The sequence below is a fragment of the Alosa pseudoharengus genome, unplaced genomic scaffold (assembly GCF_046254945.1).
Source record: "Alosa pseudoharengus isolate Yale_2024_CS ecotype anadromous, Long Island Sound unplaced genomic scaffold, YU_APseudo_1.1 YU_APseudo_1.1_scf_10, whole genome shotgun sequence".
NCBI lineage: Eukaryota > Metazoa > Chordata > Actinopteri > Clupeiformes > Clupeidae > Alosa > Alosa pseudoharengus.
Window position 1 is genome coordinate 19,092,322 of NW_027468565.1, and position 15,154 is coordinate 19,107,475.

The following is a 15,154-nucleotide window of genomic DNA, read 5'->3' on the forward strand; positions in this document are numbered from 1 at the left end:
TAGGTGCTTACCTTGGGGTCTTGTGTTTTGGGCAAGTTCCAACGAACAGGTGCTTATGTGTACGGTGTAGCCTATATTAGGACATCCTCAGATGTCAGGTGTCAGACATCAGATGAAAAGCCATTAGGTCTCAGGAAAACTTCTGTTATTTTATGGAATAACACCGTCAGATAAAAAAAAAGGGTCAGGAAAATCTGTGTAAGATAAAACTGCACCAGGAAAAATTGCCTCAGACGAGAAGCTGTCAGAGTCAGGTAGGCTATCAGACATCTGACTTCTACTGCACAGTGGTACATAGGTCTTCTCCGGATAATACCACACTCACACATCTGATCACTTCTAATGCGGCCAGTCAGGAAGATCTATATTCTGATCAGATATGCCAAAAAGTCGGATACTGAAGTGACTAAAATCTGATTTAAAAAGTTGGGCTACATTCACACAGGCCTGGAAAAAAAAGGGAAAGAAATGACCTCATCCTGTCACGTGAATCTAGCCAAAAGGAATGTGATGGGTTCACATGAGGTCACTTTTGTTTTAGCCTAGCCTACAAGCAACATTTGCCAGACCTCCAGAAATGTAAGATCATTGTTCTGAGACGGATCCGGTCTGACAATCTCATACAGAAATAAAGAAAAGGAAAAAATAGCCTAGGCTATACGCTCAGAATACCTCGAAGGTTGCTGTTCTATTTTTGTTTTTTTCACTGTAGCCCTGCATGTCACTGACTTTTCCCAGTTCCCAACCAAGTCATTGAGGGTAAAAGCCTACATGGTGAGAGTTTGGTGGTGTTTGGAGAGTGTTGGTTTGAAATCAAGATGATTAATTCATGACGTGAGATGAATCCTTGACCCCGCCTTCTCTCTGTGTCTCTTGGCTGTTGAACTACGCGGCTCGTCAAATTGGAGGACTTTGAGCGAGTATGCTGTTCAAAACACTGCTGAGATGAACAGCCTTCCTGTGACGAGACTGCCTAGCATGGAAACGCCGTAATCTTTTGTTTTTGAGCGAAGGAATTAACTTTCATTAACTACAAGAGACTTACATTTAGTTGGCTCAATGTCTGGGTACAATTATGAGATACGGTTTGAGACATAAGCAGTAGCCTAACCATCATTCAGGTAAGGACAAGCTTAGATATGCTTTCTGACTAACTAAATTCGGATGTTAGTCAAGAGTGTATTTTGGCAACACTGAACTTATAGCTTTCCCTTTGTGTTTGTTATACTGGTGTTGGCAGCGGGTTGTTTGAAAATGTGCGTGGACAAGTTAATTTCCTGTGCGGCCAAACTGCTATGTTAAATGTTGAGATGTGCGTCTCCTAACCACGTGAGTATGCATGCATACAAGGAGGACGTCTGAGGGAAAATTGGTAGGCCTATTTTGTAAAGTTTAAACCAGCAAAATTAATTTGTCAAGATAATTACCATCATTTCCGTGATTTTCCTCTCTGTTTTTTTTTGTTTGTTTGATCGAAACGAAAATCAAGACAAGTCGTGGCAAGTTGGCGGTCAAAACGTAAACTGACTGACTGACCTGCAGAGTGATGTAAACGTTGTTAGCAGTAAGAGCATTTGCATACAGTCTCTCTAGCACATAGGTAGGCTACATGCAAAGTACCTATAGCTTGTTGCATTTAAACATTGTGCTCTTACGTCGAATTAGTCACCCGGTTTTTGGCGTAGCATGATATAATATGCCATCCCTTTTCAGTGCTAGGCAAGATTTAGGAAGATGACGTTTGTTTATATTTTGATCTATGGCTTTAATTACAATAGGCGGTTGTAGTCCAAATGGGATACGGCTCCTGAAGTCTGAACGTAGACAATACTGCCCCTATGTCATTGTCTTGCTAACTTTTTGCTAGTGTGGAAATATTCTTCAATGCAACTCAAGCTCAAAAAATATTCCCAGTTGAAAAGGAAAACCTCTCCAGGATGTAGCTCGAACTCATACCTGAATGAAAACAGGATGTATCTCGACAGTGGCAGGTCGGAATACCCAGTTGTATGTTCTCAAAAGCTTCAACGTTTCTTACAGGAATCACTCAGTAGCCTATATATCAGAATAATTGGCCTTTGCATGTATCAGACTCATGCATGACATTTCAGTGTATCAAAATGGAGAAGAGCATCAGATGAAGAGAATAGTGCATTGTAGGCCTGTATTTGTGTGTGTGTGTATGGGACTGTAAGTGAGAAGGAAAGTAGCACAAAGACAATTCACATCAGCATGAGAAGTGGCAGCCAGAGTGGTACAGCACAAAACCTTCAGAGTGAAAATGTCGCCGTTCACTAGGCATACTGTTCATTTGGTCAACCTTTGTCAATTTCACACCTTGAAAGTTGTCTGCACCTAGCTGAAAACTGGTTAGAAATTGTTAGCATTTTTAGAAGGAACATATATATTTTTTTTTTTGGTTCTCTTCACAGTATTTGTGAACAATTTTCCTATAGCCCATAATTAGTCTCTGGGATTGGTGTGCAAATGTCCCTCCAGTGTTGGGGTAGTAATGCATTTCTTTTCTTTTCTTTTTTTTTTTATCAACGTGACACTGACAAAGCACCATTTTTGTGCAGTTAACTAACATTTCACAATTAAAAGTCATGGAGGTACGTACACTTGGCTGAGGTTTGATTCAGCAGTTTTGGTCAGACAGCTGGCTAATGTATCATGAGACACAGTAAGGATGCTGTTTTTTTTCCAGCTACAGTGAAACTTCAGTGATGTCGATGGGGTAGAGGAGGTCAGTGTGTTTAGGGTCTGTAGTTTATGTTTTGAGAACACACTGTATGGCTATAGTGTGTGTGTGTGTGTGTGTGTGTGTGTTTCAGTTTAATACTTATATTCTGGGGGTTACCAATTGTTGATGTTTCTCTTGCAAGGCTTCATTATGAATGATGGTAGAGATTGGATTATCACCTCTAGAAAATGTTTTGAGGACTTTAAAAAGACAACAAAATGAGGAAAAATAGCCTGTTCTTTTTTCGAAATGACTGCATCATCAGGGCAGTCTGGCAGTTTTTTCCCGCCCCTCTCATGGTAGTCATAAGAGCAATGAAGAGGACGACAAAGGCAGACTGGCAAAAATACAGTTAACCAATCATATTTGCGTGAAAGTGGTTCAATTGGCCATATGATGTTTTGTCTTGAGTCATGTCTGTGCTATCTGAAGGATGCTTTCTTCATCCACCATTGCATCGAAGTGGCTGTGAAAATGAGAATAGAATTTTAGTCAGAAATGTCAGAAGAGGTACTGCGGTCTCACCACAGAGGTCACGATTCTCATTTTCTACTCTACTCTCGTTAAACCTGTGACACAGTTCTCTTTATGGATTCATAACGGATACTCCTTGTTTGTTTTAGGACAGGAAGGATTAATCATAATTCATGACACTGCATTTGTTCAAGCCTGACTAATGGTCTTTGCTACTGATTGCTTTTCCCTCATTTAAGTTGACAGTGAAGATGAACTCTCAGCAAAATAATCAGGAAACAAAAATGTAGCCTATAATTTATAATTGTGCAGGTATAAAGTCAGTCAGTATGACCTCTAGTAGTCAATCAAAGTTATGTATCGGCAAATGCTTGTGATACTTTATCGATACGCTGGTAGTAAATATAGAGTAGATATTTTTACTTTAACATGCATGCACTCAAAATGGATTCCACCAGCAGTCTGATTTACTGATCACTGCGTAATGACCTCTCATGGTGGTGCTTCTCAAATGAATCAGGGTGAACTTGCAGTGAAGACGAAACTTTGATAAAAATGTACTTTTTTGTACTTTAAATACTCAATTCCTGCTTTTGCTTGGGGTTTTGTTTTGATTTCAAGGCCAGTCTACACGCTGCCCCCTCATCCTGATGTTAGCGCATCACAGGAAGCTGTGTTTGGCTGGGCAAGCCGCCTAACGGAAAATGGAGGTGGGCGTGATGCTGTTTGTGGTCGTTATCTCAGCCACACGGCACACCTGTAAAGTTGTGCCACGTCAAAGCACATGCCATAGCTGGGGAGGGTGCAGCACCGCTCCTCCGTGGTTAGACTTATGTACCCATAGTACAGACATTTATTTTAAAAAATGCCCTTTCAAATAGGCCTTAGTATGTGATGTATTTATAGAAATGGGACATTAAAGAACAGGTTGATCTGAAAAAATAGAAGAACTTGTAGAATAACAGCCATGGTACTTAATTTCATATGCAGCCATCAGTTCAACATGTTCTCTGATTTCACATTTTCTACAAGTTCTTCACTATTTATTGCATCATCTAAATGTAAGAGGTCTGGTCATGTTTACATATAACATGACCTGTGTGAAATCAAAGTTGTTATAAAATCACATCAGGAAAATAGAAAGACCACTTTTTATTCCCATCACATTTAGAGCCCGACCGATTTATCGGCGGGCCGATATTATCGGCCGATATTAGGCATTTTCCAAACTATCGGTATCGGCATTTATAATGGCCGATAAATGAATATTTTAAAAATAAAATAAAAACGGACGAAACACCCTTCAACCATGTCATGAGTGTTGGCGTTGTACAGTTTGTCCACCAGAGGGCACTCTACACCGTCCCTGCTGGCAACACTCGTGTATAACGCGCCAGCGGTGCCACACATCCTGCAACCTGCTGACCAGTTATCCGCGAGTGAGATCATCAGTGAAGTGTGTTCATGGTGATTTGATCACGAGACATACATTGCTTGAAATAACAATTAAAAGAACATCCCCATCAGTTCTCTTAACTCAAATAAGCATGACAAAATTCGTGAAAACAATGTCCAGTTTTGCTGCTGGTAAATAAGCCGAGAGTGAAGCGGAATTAGCTAGTAATTACGTTACGTTGTTACAGTGTAGTTGACTGTCTGTCCTTTTAACTTTTGACAATGTGACTGAAGATGTATTTCTTTAATAGCGTGACAGTTATAGCAGTGAGGCGTATCATCTCTCCCCGGCCTGTTATTTTGAAAGCGTATGTTTTACAATTTGCAGTATGACGTTATCCATTGCTAAATTGTGGCTCATCATAGACTAGCTAACCACAAAGCTAGCTAATGCCATGAATATCAGTGGAAGACCGCTAACGTTAACATTAATGAGCTTGGAAACCACAACGAACTTATTCTGCCTAAATAAAGTAATGATTACTGTATTTATAACTAGTATATGTAGTTACAGTCCCTGCATTGTAAAATGTAAGTTAGACGTGCGAGGAGTGAACATTTAGACAGAGAAAAAGTATCAAGCTTGTGCAAAACGTAGCTTGTGCATAAAAGTTAGCTTTTCTTTTACACGTAAAATCCAATCTCGCCAAGTGTGCGTTTCAGACTATCGTTCAGCCGCAGCATTAACAAGTTACCTAATGGATTTAGATCACTAAATAGTAGGTTTTAGAAGGCAGGCGGCAACTGATTGAAAAATGGTTTGATGTAGCTTGATGGAAATAATTTTAAAAGTGCAGGTAAAGGGATAAGCAAGCTGACATTGTAATTATAAGGTAGCTTATAAGGCAATAGGGACTAATTATTACACACGCACACTCAAACATTTAGGAGTGACCTTTATCTTGTTTAATGATAATACAAATGATGATAGTAATAATGTCATCATTATTTTTTGTAATTATTAAGTCTTAGTTAAAAGTTATATTTATGAAGCTTACCAAGTCTTTTAATACTGGTAACTTTGATTTGGTTGTTCTTGTTATTGTGTTTTTGTTCAAAAGACTATACCTTTCATATCTTAAGTTTCTATTTTTATACATTTTATTTATCAGAACGTTAATATATTTCGATGTTCCACTGTGACAATATTATTTAAAAATAAACAAGTTTGGTTTTAAAATGCAATATCATATTATTTTAGTCAATACTCATAAATAACTACAAATAACTAATGTTAGGGAAATCTGTTAATGTTTTGTTGCGCGTTTCTGAAAAAAATATATATATCGGAATACAAATATTTGTATCGGTATCGGCCTTCAAAATCCTTTATCAGTCGGGCTCTAATCACATTAGTAAGTTAAGCATCTGAGTGTGGCTTCTTCCTTTTAGAATTTACCTCAAGGACCTTATATAGCCAAGTTCACCCCAGTTAAAAATGTCTCTTTACAATAGGCTACTCCTTTTGGTATTGTAGATCTGATGCAAGTTAATGGATAGAATATAGCATGGCACGTAGAGAATTGGATAAAAAAATGAATCAATGTAGGTAGATTAGTCATAATGACAAAAAACAATAATCTTTATGTCTCTATATGAATGGATCACTTCAGTTGTAAACAGTGAAATATAGTGTGAATTAAATAAAAGACTGCAATAAATACAAAACATACACATTATTATACTTATTGTAGGTTGTTGTTGTTATGTGTAGTAGCCTATACATTATGTGATTGAAAAATCAGACCAGTCGTTGAGGACAAAAGCAAAGAAATGGTTCTTGTCTTGGCTCAATAAATGGCGTACAAGGTGCAACAGGCCAGTGAGAAATATATTTAGGCTAGCTGGTGAAGTTTCTCATGGTCAAACTTCAGTTTTGGACCGCAGCCATGAATACTTCTGTGTTCCATGGGTGATTGCGTCATCGGCTGCTTTGATGGGCCTGGTGTTGGTTGAGACTGGCTAGAGGTCGATGCCACTCTGACGCTGTCTGGCCATGTTTGTCATGTCCGACGCAAACATTTACTGTGCTGCTATAAGGGGGATCTCAGGGTTCACAACGGTAATGGAAATTCTTAGAAAGTCATGTGCTTTAAATTTCCAGGCCTGAAAAAGTCTTTTATGTCTTAAAATTTAGAACATTGGTGAAAGTGCCAGGACATAGCTTTTTATTATTGTTATCATTCCTTTGGTGTTTATATATTCTTCTCCTTCTGTTATCTATTTCTCACCCTTCCATTCTGTTAGCAGCAGACACGGTGAGATACCATAGCCTGGGAATATTATGGGATTTGACTATTTTATGCATTCTTTTTTTAAATGTTTTTTTAAAAAAAAATTTTTTTTTAAATGTTTAAAAAAAAAATGTATTCCGTTTTGCAGGTTTGCCATGATCAGACCCTCCCAGCTACCGGACAGCATGATGAGCAAGCCAGCCCAGGGCTTCATGTCCTCTGTGTCCCCGCAGCAGATTCTCGGGCTCGATGGGCCGGTGGGCACGATGGCTACGGCTCCCCTGGGGCGCCCCATGCCAGGCCCCCTCCCCCGGTACCCCCACAGTGAGGCGATGCAGTACAACGGCTCCTATTTCTCCTATCGCCTCTGCGGGCAAGACGGGGGCGGGGGAGAGCTGGCGTCCGCGTGGAGCCCCTCGATGGCCTATCTAGGGGGGGGGAGCAGCAGCAGCAGCAGCAGCAGCAGCCCCACGGTGCCCACGGCCGCCACAGAGGGCTCAATTAGGAGTCCGATCGTTTACCGCCACGAGAAGGTGTCGCTCCCGGCGGGCTCTGGCGGCTCTCCTCTGAGCGTGGCGCAGGAGCTGGCTGGTAAACGGATGCACGCGGTAGCAGGTTATTACCCTGACAGGAGCCAGGCCCAGTGCAGCAGCAGCAGCCCCAGCGCGGTTACACCTTCTGCTATGAGGCGTCAGACGTTGGCAGGCGCTAACCTCTCCCCGCAGACAGAGAGCCCGGTGGGGTTGGCCATTCCCAAGCCAATGTACGGTCACAACGCCTGCTGCTCGGACATGCGCTGCACGGCCGGCTACAACACCATGGAGCAGGGCCTGCACAGGACGCCCACAAGCGTCTACGAGGACGAGTGGCTGATGGGGTACAGTAGTGCCGTGCCTCTCACTCCGTCAAGGAAGGACCTCGATATGCTGCTCGAGCAGAGAGGCTTGCATGCAGAGCCCTGTGCGGAGAGAGCGACTGGGAAAGAGGTGGCCTCTGAGGAATTCTGTGACCTGGACACTTTCCTGAACCGGCGAGGATCGGTCTACAGCGATGTGAATCACAGTAGCTATGCATGCAGCCCCACGAGCAGTGCGCCATTTATTGGTGCCCCCCCAGATCCTTGCCAGCGCTTTCAGTTCCCCTCTAAGGAGTATCCCGGCTTCCCCTCCTCCCATCCGCACATGTACGATCCGCTCAGCGCTCAGTATGGTGTTCCTCGCAAAGTGTACCCGGAGTACTCCCACCATCCGAGCTACGTGCAGGTTCCCCAGCGCTCGAGGGCGTACTATCCTCCTCAGGATCACATGGAGGCGCAGAAAGCCTCCGCGTGCACAGCGGGCGTGAGGAGGAAGTACAGCGACGGGACGCCCTCGCCGTCTCCCGAGAGACGGGACGCGCTCAGCTCTCCCATCCAGTGTTCGCTCCCCCAACACGTCCCACCCACCGTCTTCGCCAGCCCTCCTGCGCACTGTCACGTACGGTATCCCAGGCACCGCTTCGCGCCCAGAAACTTTGACCACCTCGCCTACCGGCCTTACCAGATGCATCTAAATGATAGCCATCCAAAAACCGCACCCGTAAGGCCTCCCTCGTGCCCCCTCCCACCTCGCCACGCCGAGAAGCCACTCGATTACTCCCTACACAGGGGGCAGCCGGGGTCGTCTCCGTGTCAGTTCCCAGTGCCTTCCAGTCTTTCTGGGGTTGTGCCTCCCCCGCCTCGTACGCCCGAACACCGGAGTCCAAAGTTACACCATGCAGACAGTGTGAAAATGCCTCCAGGTTACTACATGGGTGCCACACACTTCCCTGTGGGTGTTGCTGGGAAATACAGTGTTTCTGACAAGCAGCCGTCCGACATGTCAGACCCAAAGGTGCATTATGGGGACTCGTTGGCGAAGTCACACTGTGAAACACAGCTCAACGCTAGGGACAAAGTATCCAGTGGCGGCGCTGATGTGTATGAGGTGGAAGTGACCGCTAAAAAGCGAAAAAAGATCGATATGGTCCAGGAGACTGCAGCCTTGCCCAAGCCAGCCGCATCTCCACCGATGCCAGTCATCAACCAGGTGTTCAGCTTGGCTCCTTATAAGCTCTACTTGGAGGCTGCAGGCGTGCTGCCCATGGTCAAGCGATGCAACAGCGCCGAGGACTCTCCGCAACCACCTGGCACGCCCAAACAAGATCCTGAGATCTCAGAGGGAAACGAGAAACGTGAACGTTGCGATTCGCGTAATTCATACTCTGCGGACGGTTCCGAGGAAACCACAGAAACTGTGACTGTGAAAACGGAGAAAACAGACCATCCGAGGGAGCACGCAGTAGAGAATAGTCTATGCAACAGACAAATCATCAAGAGGGAGTCTTGTACGGATGCCACAGAAGGTGAGTGCAGGTCTGCTCTGAAAACAGATCAACAGACAGACAGACGCTCTCCTATACTGGCTGAGGATGCTGTGGCGAAGTGTAAAGTTGAGGTTACCTCAGGGCGCAACACAGAGACTACCGCGTCTTCCAATAAAGGCACCGAAGACGTTGCTCCTGTGGTCAGACCTGCTGTTGAAATCCTCAACACCACCAGTGACTCGCCCCAAACGAACCCCATCCAAGTGGACCTTCAGAACCTTGCCCTGAAATCAGTGCCCTCGCCCCAAATGAACCAACCAATCCGAGTGGACCTTCAGAACATTCCCCCGCAGTGCCTGAAACTCTCCACTTACAACATCGTCCTCCCTGAGGTCCTGCGGACGTCTGTCAGACCCGTCCCTCTGCCGCCGCCGCCGCTCCTGAAATTCCCCGCTCTCCCGACGGCGCCCCAGTCCCCCGCTGACCCCACACCGGACGCCTCCGTGCAAAGGCAGGCACGGCACCAGTTTATGGAGCTGCACCAGTCCCTGTGCAGGCTGATCTACACCCTCGCCACGCAGACCCCTCCTCAAGAGCTCCGCGACTGGCTGTTCAAGATGGAGCTGGGCAACAAGACCACATACCCGCCCGATAAGCACCAGAGGGTGGCCTCCATGGTGGGCGCCAGGGCCCGTGAGGTGTGGGCGAGGACGGGCGAGCGGTCGCTGACCCTGCAGAAGCTCCTGGGCAAGCTGAAGGGCTACGAGGCGCACGGGAAGTGCCCGTTCCCGCACGTGATGCGGGCCGGCGGCATCTTCGTCCCCATGCTGGTGGTGAAGGAGGGGCTGTTCCCGCAGGTGCACGGTACCTTCATCGACCAGGTGCTGCAGGAGCATCGGGTGGAGCTGCGCCCCACCACCCTCTCGGAGGAGAAGCACCTGACCCAGCTGCAGAAGCGGGCCTGCTCGTCCAAGCTCCGCAGGCTCCTGTCGCTCCGACACCTACCAGATATTTACGTCGACGTGCTCAACCTGTTCTACTACACCAGCGTCTGTAAGGCCCTAGGTGAGTAAAGATGGGTCAACTGGCTACATATCTGTGGTTTGTGAAGTTGTTCATGCGTACAGTATCGCTGTGGTAATGGCCAGCCTGTTTACTTAGTTACTTAGAAGTCAAATTCCCTTTTTAGTGAGTAAGAATCAGGTGTAGCATTTCAGGGTATTGTGAAAATGCAGCTTGCATTGTATGGCAGTTTCTCACAATTTGGTTTTGTTCCATAGCTTAAGGAAACTATTTGGTACTTTGGCTAACAAACACAGTTGAGTCTGTGAATGTTGACAGTATTTGATGATGTTTAGCATGAGACTGATACTATTGGACGTACGGTACTGTTCTGTATTATGCAGTGTGTAGATAAATAAACTTGTGAAAACATATGTAGCTGTCTTAAACACACACACACACACTCACTCACTCACTCACTCACTCACTCACTCACTCACTCTCTCAGTAATGTTTAGCTGATACTCTAGCCCTGCATAATGGGATTTTCTCAAAACCAGGCCTATTGTTTTTACATTTATTCATGTAGAGAGGCTTTTATTCTTAGTGACTTGCAGAAAATATATCACTGTTATAGGCCTAATGTTTTGCCACTTACAAGTCTGCTCGCCTATAAAGTACTTACTCACTCCCCCATGTCATTCTTTTGACCAATCGTGGTGCCGAATGGTCTCTTTTGTTCAGTTGACACAACTGTCACTACCGACTTCGTGTGATTTCTCGTGAACTTTATCAACTGCGATCAGCCATTTGCCTTGCACTGAGGAAATGCAAATTCAGCTTTTTTGTTTTGTGTGTGAAAACCACACCAAAAACGGTGAAGCTGAACATTTTCTGCCGCTGCACAGGGAGCGTTTGTTAGTACGCAGGGCCAGTGGGTTTGATACTGCCGCAGTGTGACCGCAGTCTGGGTAACCTCTGTGTGCGAGGAATGTTTTTGCAAAGCATTTGAAATGGATGCTCTGCAGGATGGAGTGGAAAATAGGAGTTACTGGACAATATTGAGCGCATAAGACAAAGACAAAGGTTTGGTAATGGCCCTGTCATCATTCAGGCAATCAGTCAAAGGCAGCAAGTTATGCAATAGTCCGGAGATGTAAGGTTGAAAACCACTGCATGTTTCTCTTAAGTTATCCATGTTTTATTTGAGCTATAATATCATTTATGTTTTGCATTTTGTTTTTGTTTTGAATTCCATATCTGTATACATTTTCTTTTTCACAGATTCCACTTCCCACGTTGCTGCCAAAAAGACACCTCAGGTATCCCTCCTCCTTCTGCTCTCTGTGTTCGCCATGTTGCTAAGCAGCTCTCACAACAGCAGCTTTTTGAGTCTTCTAAAAAATCGCCAGCCCCACTTAGTCCTCAGTTACGCTCAGCTCAATGTGTCAACAACATGTAATGCTACTATCTGCCTCCTGTAAATGCATATACCCTTTCGTCCATTTCTGTATTTTCTGTATTTCCGTCAAGTAGACTAGTCTGTCGGACACCATAGATGCAAACTATCTGGTGATCAAACTGCTGGCGGTTGGACCCATATATACCCTAGTTTTGTTGGTTAGACCACAGTAGCACACATTTGAAAGTTGTGACTCAAGCTGAGGGTAGTGTGGGGGATTTTGAGATGGAAAAAAAACTCCAATCCTGTCAGGGAAGGTAATGAATGACGCAAGATCGGGACTTGGCATCCGCGGTCTGTAAGTCTTTAGGCTCCATCGGTCGGAACAGGAAGACTCACCTTGTGGTTCGTCACACTCAGATTCAGCTGTTAATATCCACACACACACACACATACACTATCAAGCCAACCAGATGTGTGTGTGTGTGTGTGTGTGTGTGTTCAGTTTTCCCACTGCTCAGATGGCAAATAGCCTCATCATCACAGCCTCTTGTTGTTGTGCAGTGAGGGATGTAGTCTTCTTGTGAGACTTTTGAGTGCAGATACTGTAGGTGTAAAACTTTAGGAATGGTAGGGAAACTGGGATATGTTTTTGGATTTTGGACACAGACAACTTAAATGAATGAGTGAAGAGATGAAATACACATATGGCAAACGATGCCCTTTAACATATTTATTCATTAAGCCTTACTGATAACTAACATGCATCTGGGTTGAGAGTGTCTCAGGAGGTAAACAACATAATTCACATGTGCGACCTTTGTACTTGGTGTGTGGGTTATCTAAAGCACCTTGAGACAAATTATATGGCGCTATATAAATATGACAAATTGAATAGAATAATCTAAATCTGGCTTGAACGATTTTGGTTAAAACGTTTGCTTGTTTTTGCCAGAGCTCACAGAAATGTGGCCTTTATTAGTTTTATTCTCGCATTCTTTTTTAAGTTCTACTTGATTATTTCACTCTTTCACTCGCTTCTCCTCACAGCTTTCACTTTTTTCAAGCGTAGTGCTCAAAGGCAGTGTTCCTTATCCACAAGCTTTACAGTGGCCTTGACCCTCGTGGTACGCAGGTCTACGCTCATCACTACAGCAAGAGATCAGTGCTGTTGTCTCAAAATAAAGTTGCATGTAGCTGTCTGACTTTCTGGGTTAGCAGGTCTGTATTTAAAGGCATCCTGTGTTAACTTGTCACAGACATAGTCTAGCCATCTAGAGAGAACCAGCCCTGCAACTTGCTCTCCCCTGACCTGGAAAACCACAAATTGCTTAACTGCAATTGTGCAGTAGCCTACTATTTTTCCTAAATTGCTTAATATTACCTTGTCAATCGACAAGGCTCTTTGGAGATTATCTTTGCTGGTTTGTAAACAAATCCACATGTACTGTGTCTAGGGGGAAGGGTGCAAGCCATGAGTGGTATTAACGGCAGTTGTGTAAAATACAATTACTCTACTTACTACAATTGGATGCCTTTAAAGCAGGTGATTATGTTCTGCCGGTGATTATGTTCTGCCATGCGCTTGTCTCACTCAACCGTGTTACGCTGTTTGCCACATTGCTTTCAGTTGCGGCCCCTGCAGCACAATGCATGCTCCACACTATTGTTTAGCAATGAGGCGTGCATGCACAGGTTTTTGGTCTTTTCCAAAGGACTGAATCACTGGTCTGTGAAGTGTGGCGAGCACAGCTGTCTTGTACACTTAACACAACCCCAGAATGCTGGATGAGACCCTACATCTGGTGATTGCCCCACAGCTGACCTTTGAACTAAGTCTAATTAGACTAATACAAATAAACACCCATTAATGACATTATTAATGTTTTCATTGGTTGTTTACTCAGAGGTGTGACACCTTATCTTGTTGTTTTGCAGATGTAGCGCCTGATGTGTCAATCAAGACCGAACCAGAGGATCTTCCTGAAGGAAAAGACACCTTGGGAAATGAACCTCCCTCCTTCTGTCCTGAGGTGTCTCTACCAGATTGTAAAAGCATGCAGGACCCTGAGGGGGTCTGTGTCATGGTGAAGCAGGAAGCTGAGGAGTGGGATATCGGTGTGCCTTCAGGGAGCTGGGAGAAGGAACAGGAGATTGTAGAGGAATCGGAGAACATGGAGGAACCCATGCGTTGGACCATAGTGAATTCTTTGGCTGGGGGGGAAGAGGAGGTGGCCTGGGAGGTGTGCACCACGGACAGCAAGGAGGGGCTGACTATTAAAGTGGAGATGGTCCCAGAGGAACAGGAAGTGGAGCAGGAGAAGGAGGAGGAGAAAGAAGGGGAGCAGGGAGAAGGAGAGGAGGTGGGGAGCTCCTGGGGTGGTCCGGTGTCCTCGGACGAAACATGCTCTGCGGATAGTGACGGTGACGTTAAAACAGCTGAGATGGACAGTGTATACGCACCGTCCTGTTGTAGCGAGTCCTCGTCCTCGAACAGCTCCTCCACATCGGCCACAACACAAGGAGCTGTCAGGAGCCATTCTGGGGTGATCCTAAAACTCAGGAAGGTCTTCGGCAGTGGGGGAGCGCACGGCAGTGAGGCACATTACCAGGCCGTCTCGGACCTGACTGACCCCGCCGTGGAGGGGAAGGGTGAGCCCCAGCGACGCCGGGACGGAGACGATCGGCGAAAGAGGGACCGGGACAAGCATCAAAAGCGCAACGGGAGACACAAAGACCACCAGAGGGAGCGAGAGGAGAGTGGGCACAGGGAGGAGAGGAGGAGAAGGAGGGAGAGGAGGAGGAGGAGGCGCAAGGAACAGAGTCGCTCCAGGAGGAGGGAGAGGAGGGAGAGGAGACGCAAGAGACACCTCCGAGCATGTGCCCTCTCCCCCGTCACTGACACCCTGCCCTCCCAAGACCGCTCTGCCCTCCCAAAGATCCGCTACTGCCCCTACCTGTCCACCTGCCACCGCTCGGACCGGCGGCGGCGCTGGGTCCTGCGCTCGGCTGTGCAGTCGGCCCAGCAGGCCATGCAGAGCACCTCCCTCCCTGACCTGGTGGGCAAGCGCATCCGCCACCTTTACGAGGAGAAGGACAAGACGGAGGTGTGGTACCATGGAGTGGTCCTTCGCGTCCACGAGCCCCACCCCAACCCCCTGAAGACCGTGTTCGAGGTCAAGTACGACAGCGAGCCGGAGTGGCGGTACTACCTGGAGCTGCTCGTGGACTACCAGAGGGGCTGGCTAAAGGTGGAAGACTTTCAGTAAAACTTTGGGGGGCCGGGCAAAGAGTGCGCTGTGTGAATGTGTCTATGCCTGTGTGTGTGTGTGTGTGTGGGGGGGGGGGGACCTTGTCAGAAATACCTCGTTCACGTAGTGCCTTCTTGTTCCCTCGATAAGGCAGTTTTAATATGTAATTTATACTGTTTACTACAATCCTCAAATTGAGCATCAACTTCATCCTTTACTTGAGACCTCGACTTCTACTGGATCTTTAATA

The 15,154-nt window shown here is 45.9% G+C and overlaps 1 protein-coding gene across 1 annotated transcript; it reads left to right on the forward strand.

The window, feature by feature from the left end:
• The first annotated feature begins 886 nt into the window (after window positions 1–886).
• On the forward strand, window positions 887–13,729 carry cunh15orf39 (chromosome unknown C15orf39 homolog). The gene is made up of 4 exons (XM_076266630.1): window positions 887–1,121; window positions 7,055–10,314; window positions 11,536–11,573; window positions 13,592–13,729. Exons 2-4 carry the CDS (start codon window positions 7,062–7,064, stop codon window positions 13,595–13,597), a joined length of 3,297 nt encoding a protein of 1,098 aa, XP_076122745.1. The 5' UTR covers window positions 887–1,121; window positions 7,055–7,061; the 3' UTR covers window positions 13,598–13,729.
• The last annotated feature ends 1,425 nt before the right edge of the window (window positions 13,730–15,154 follow it).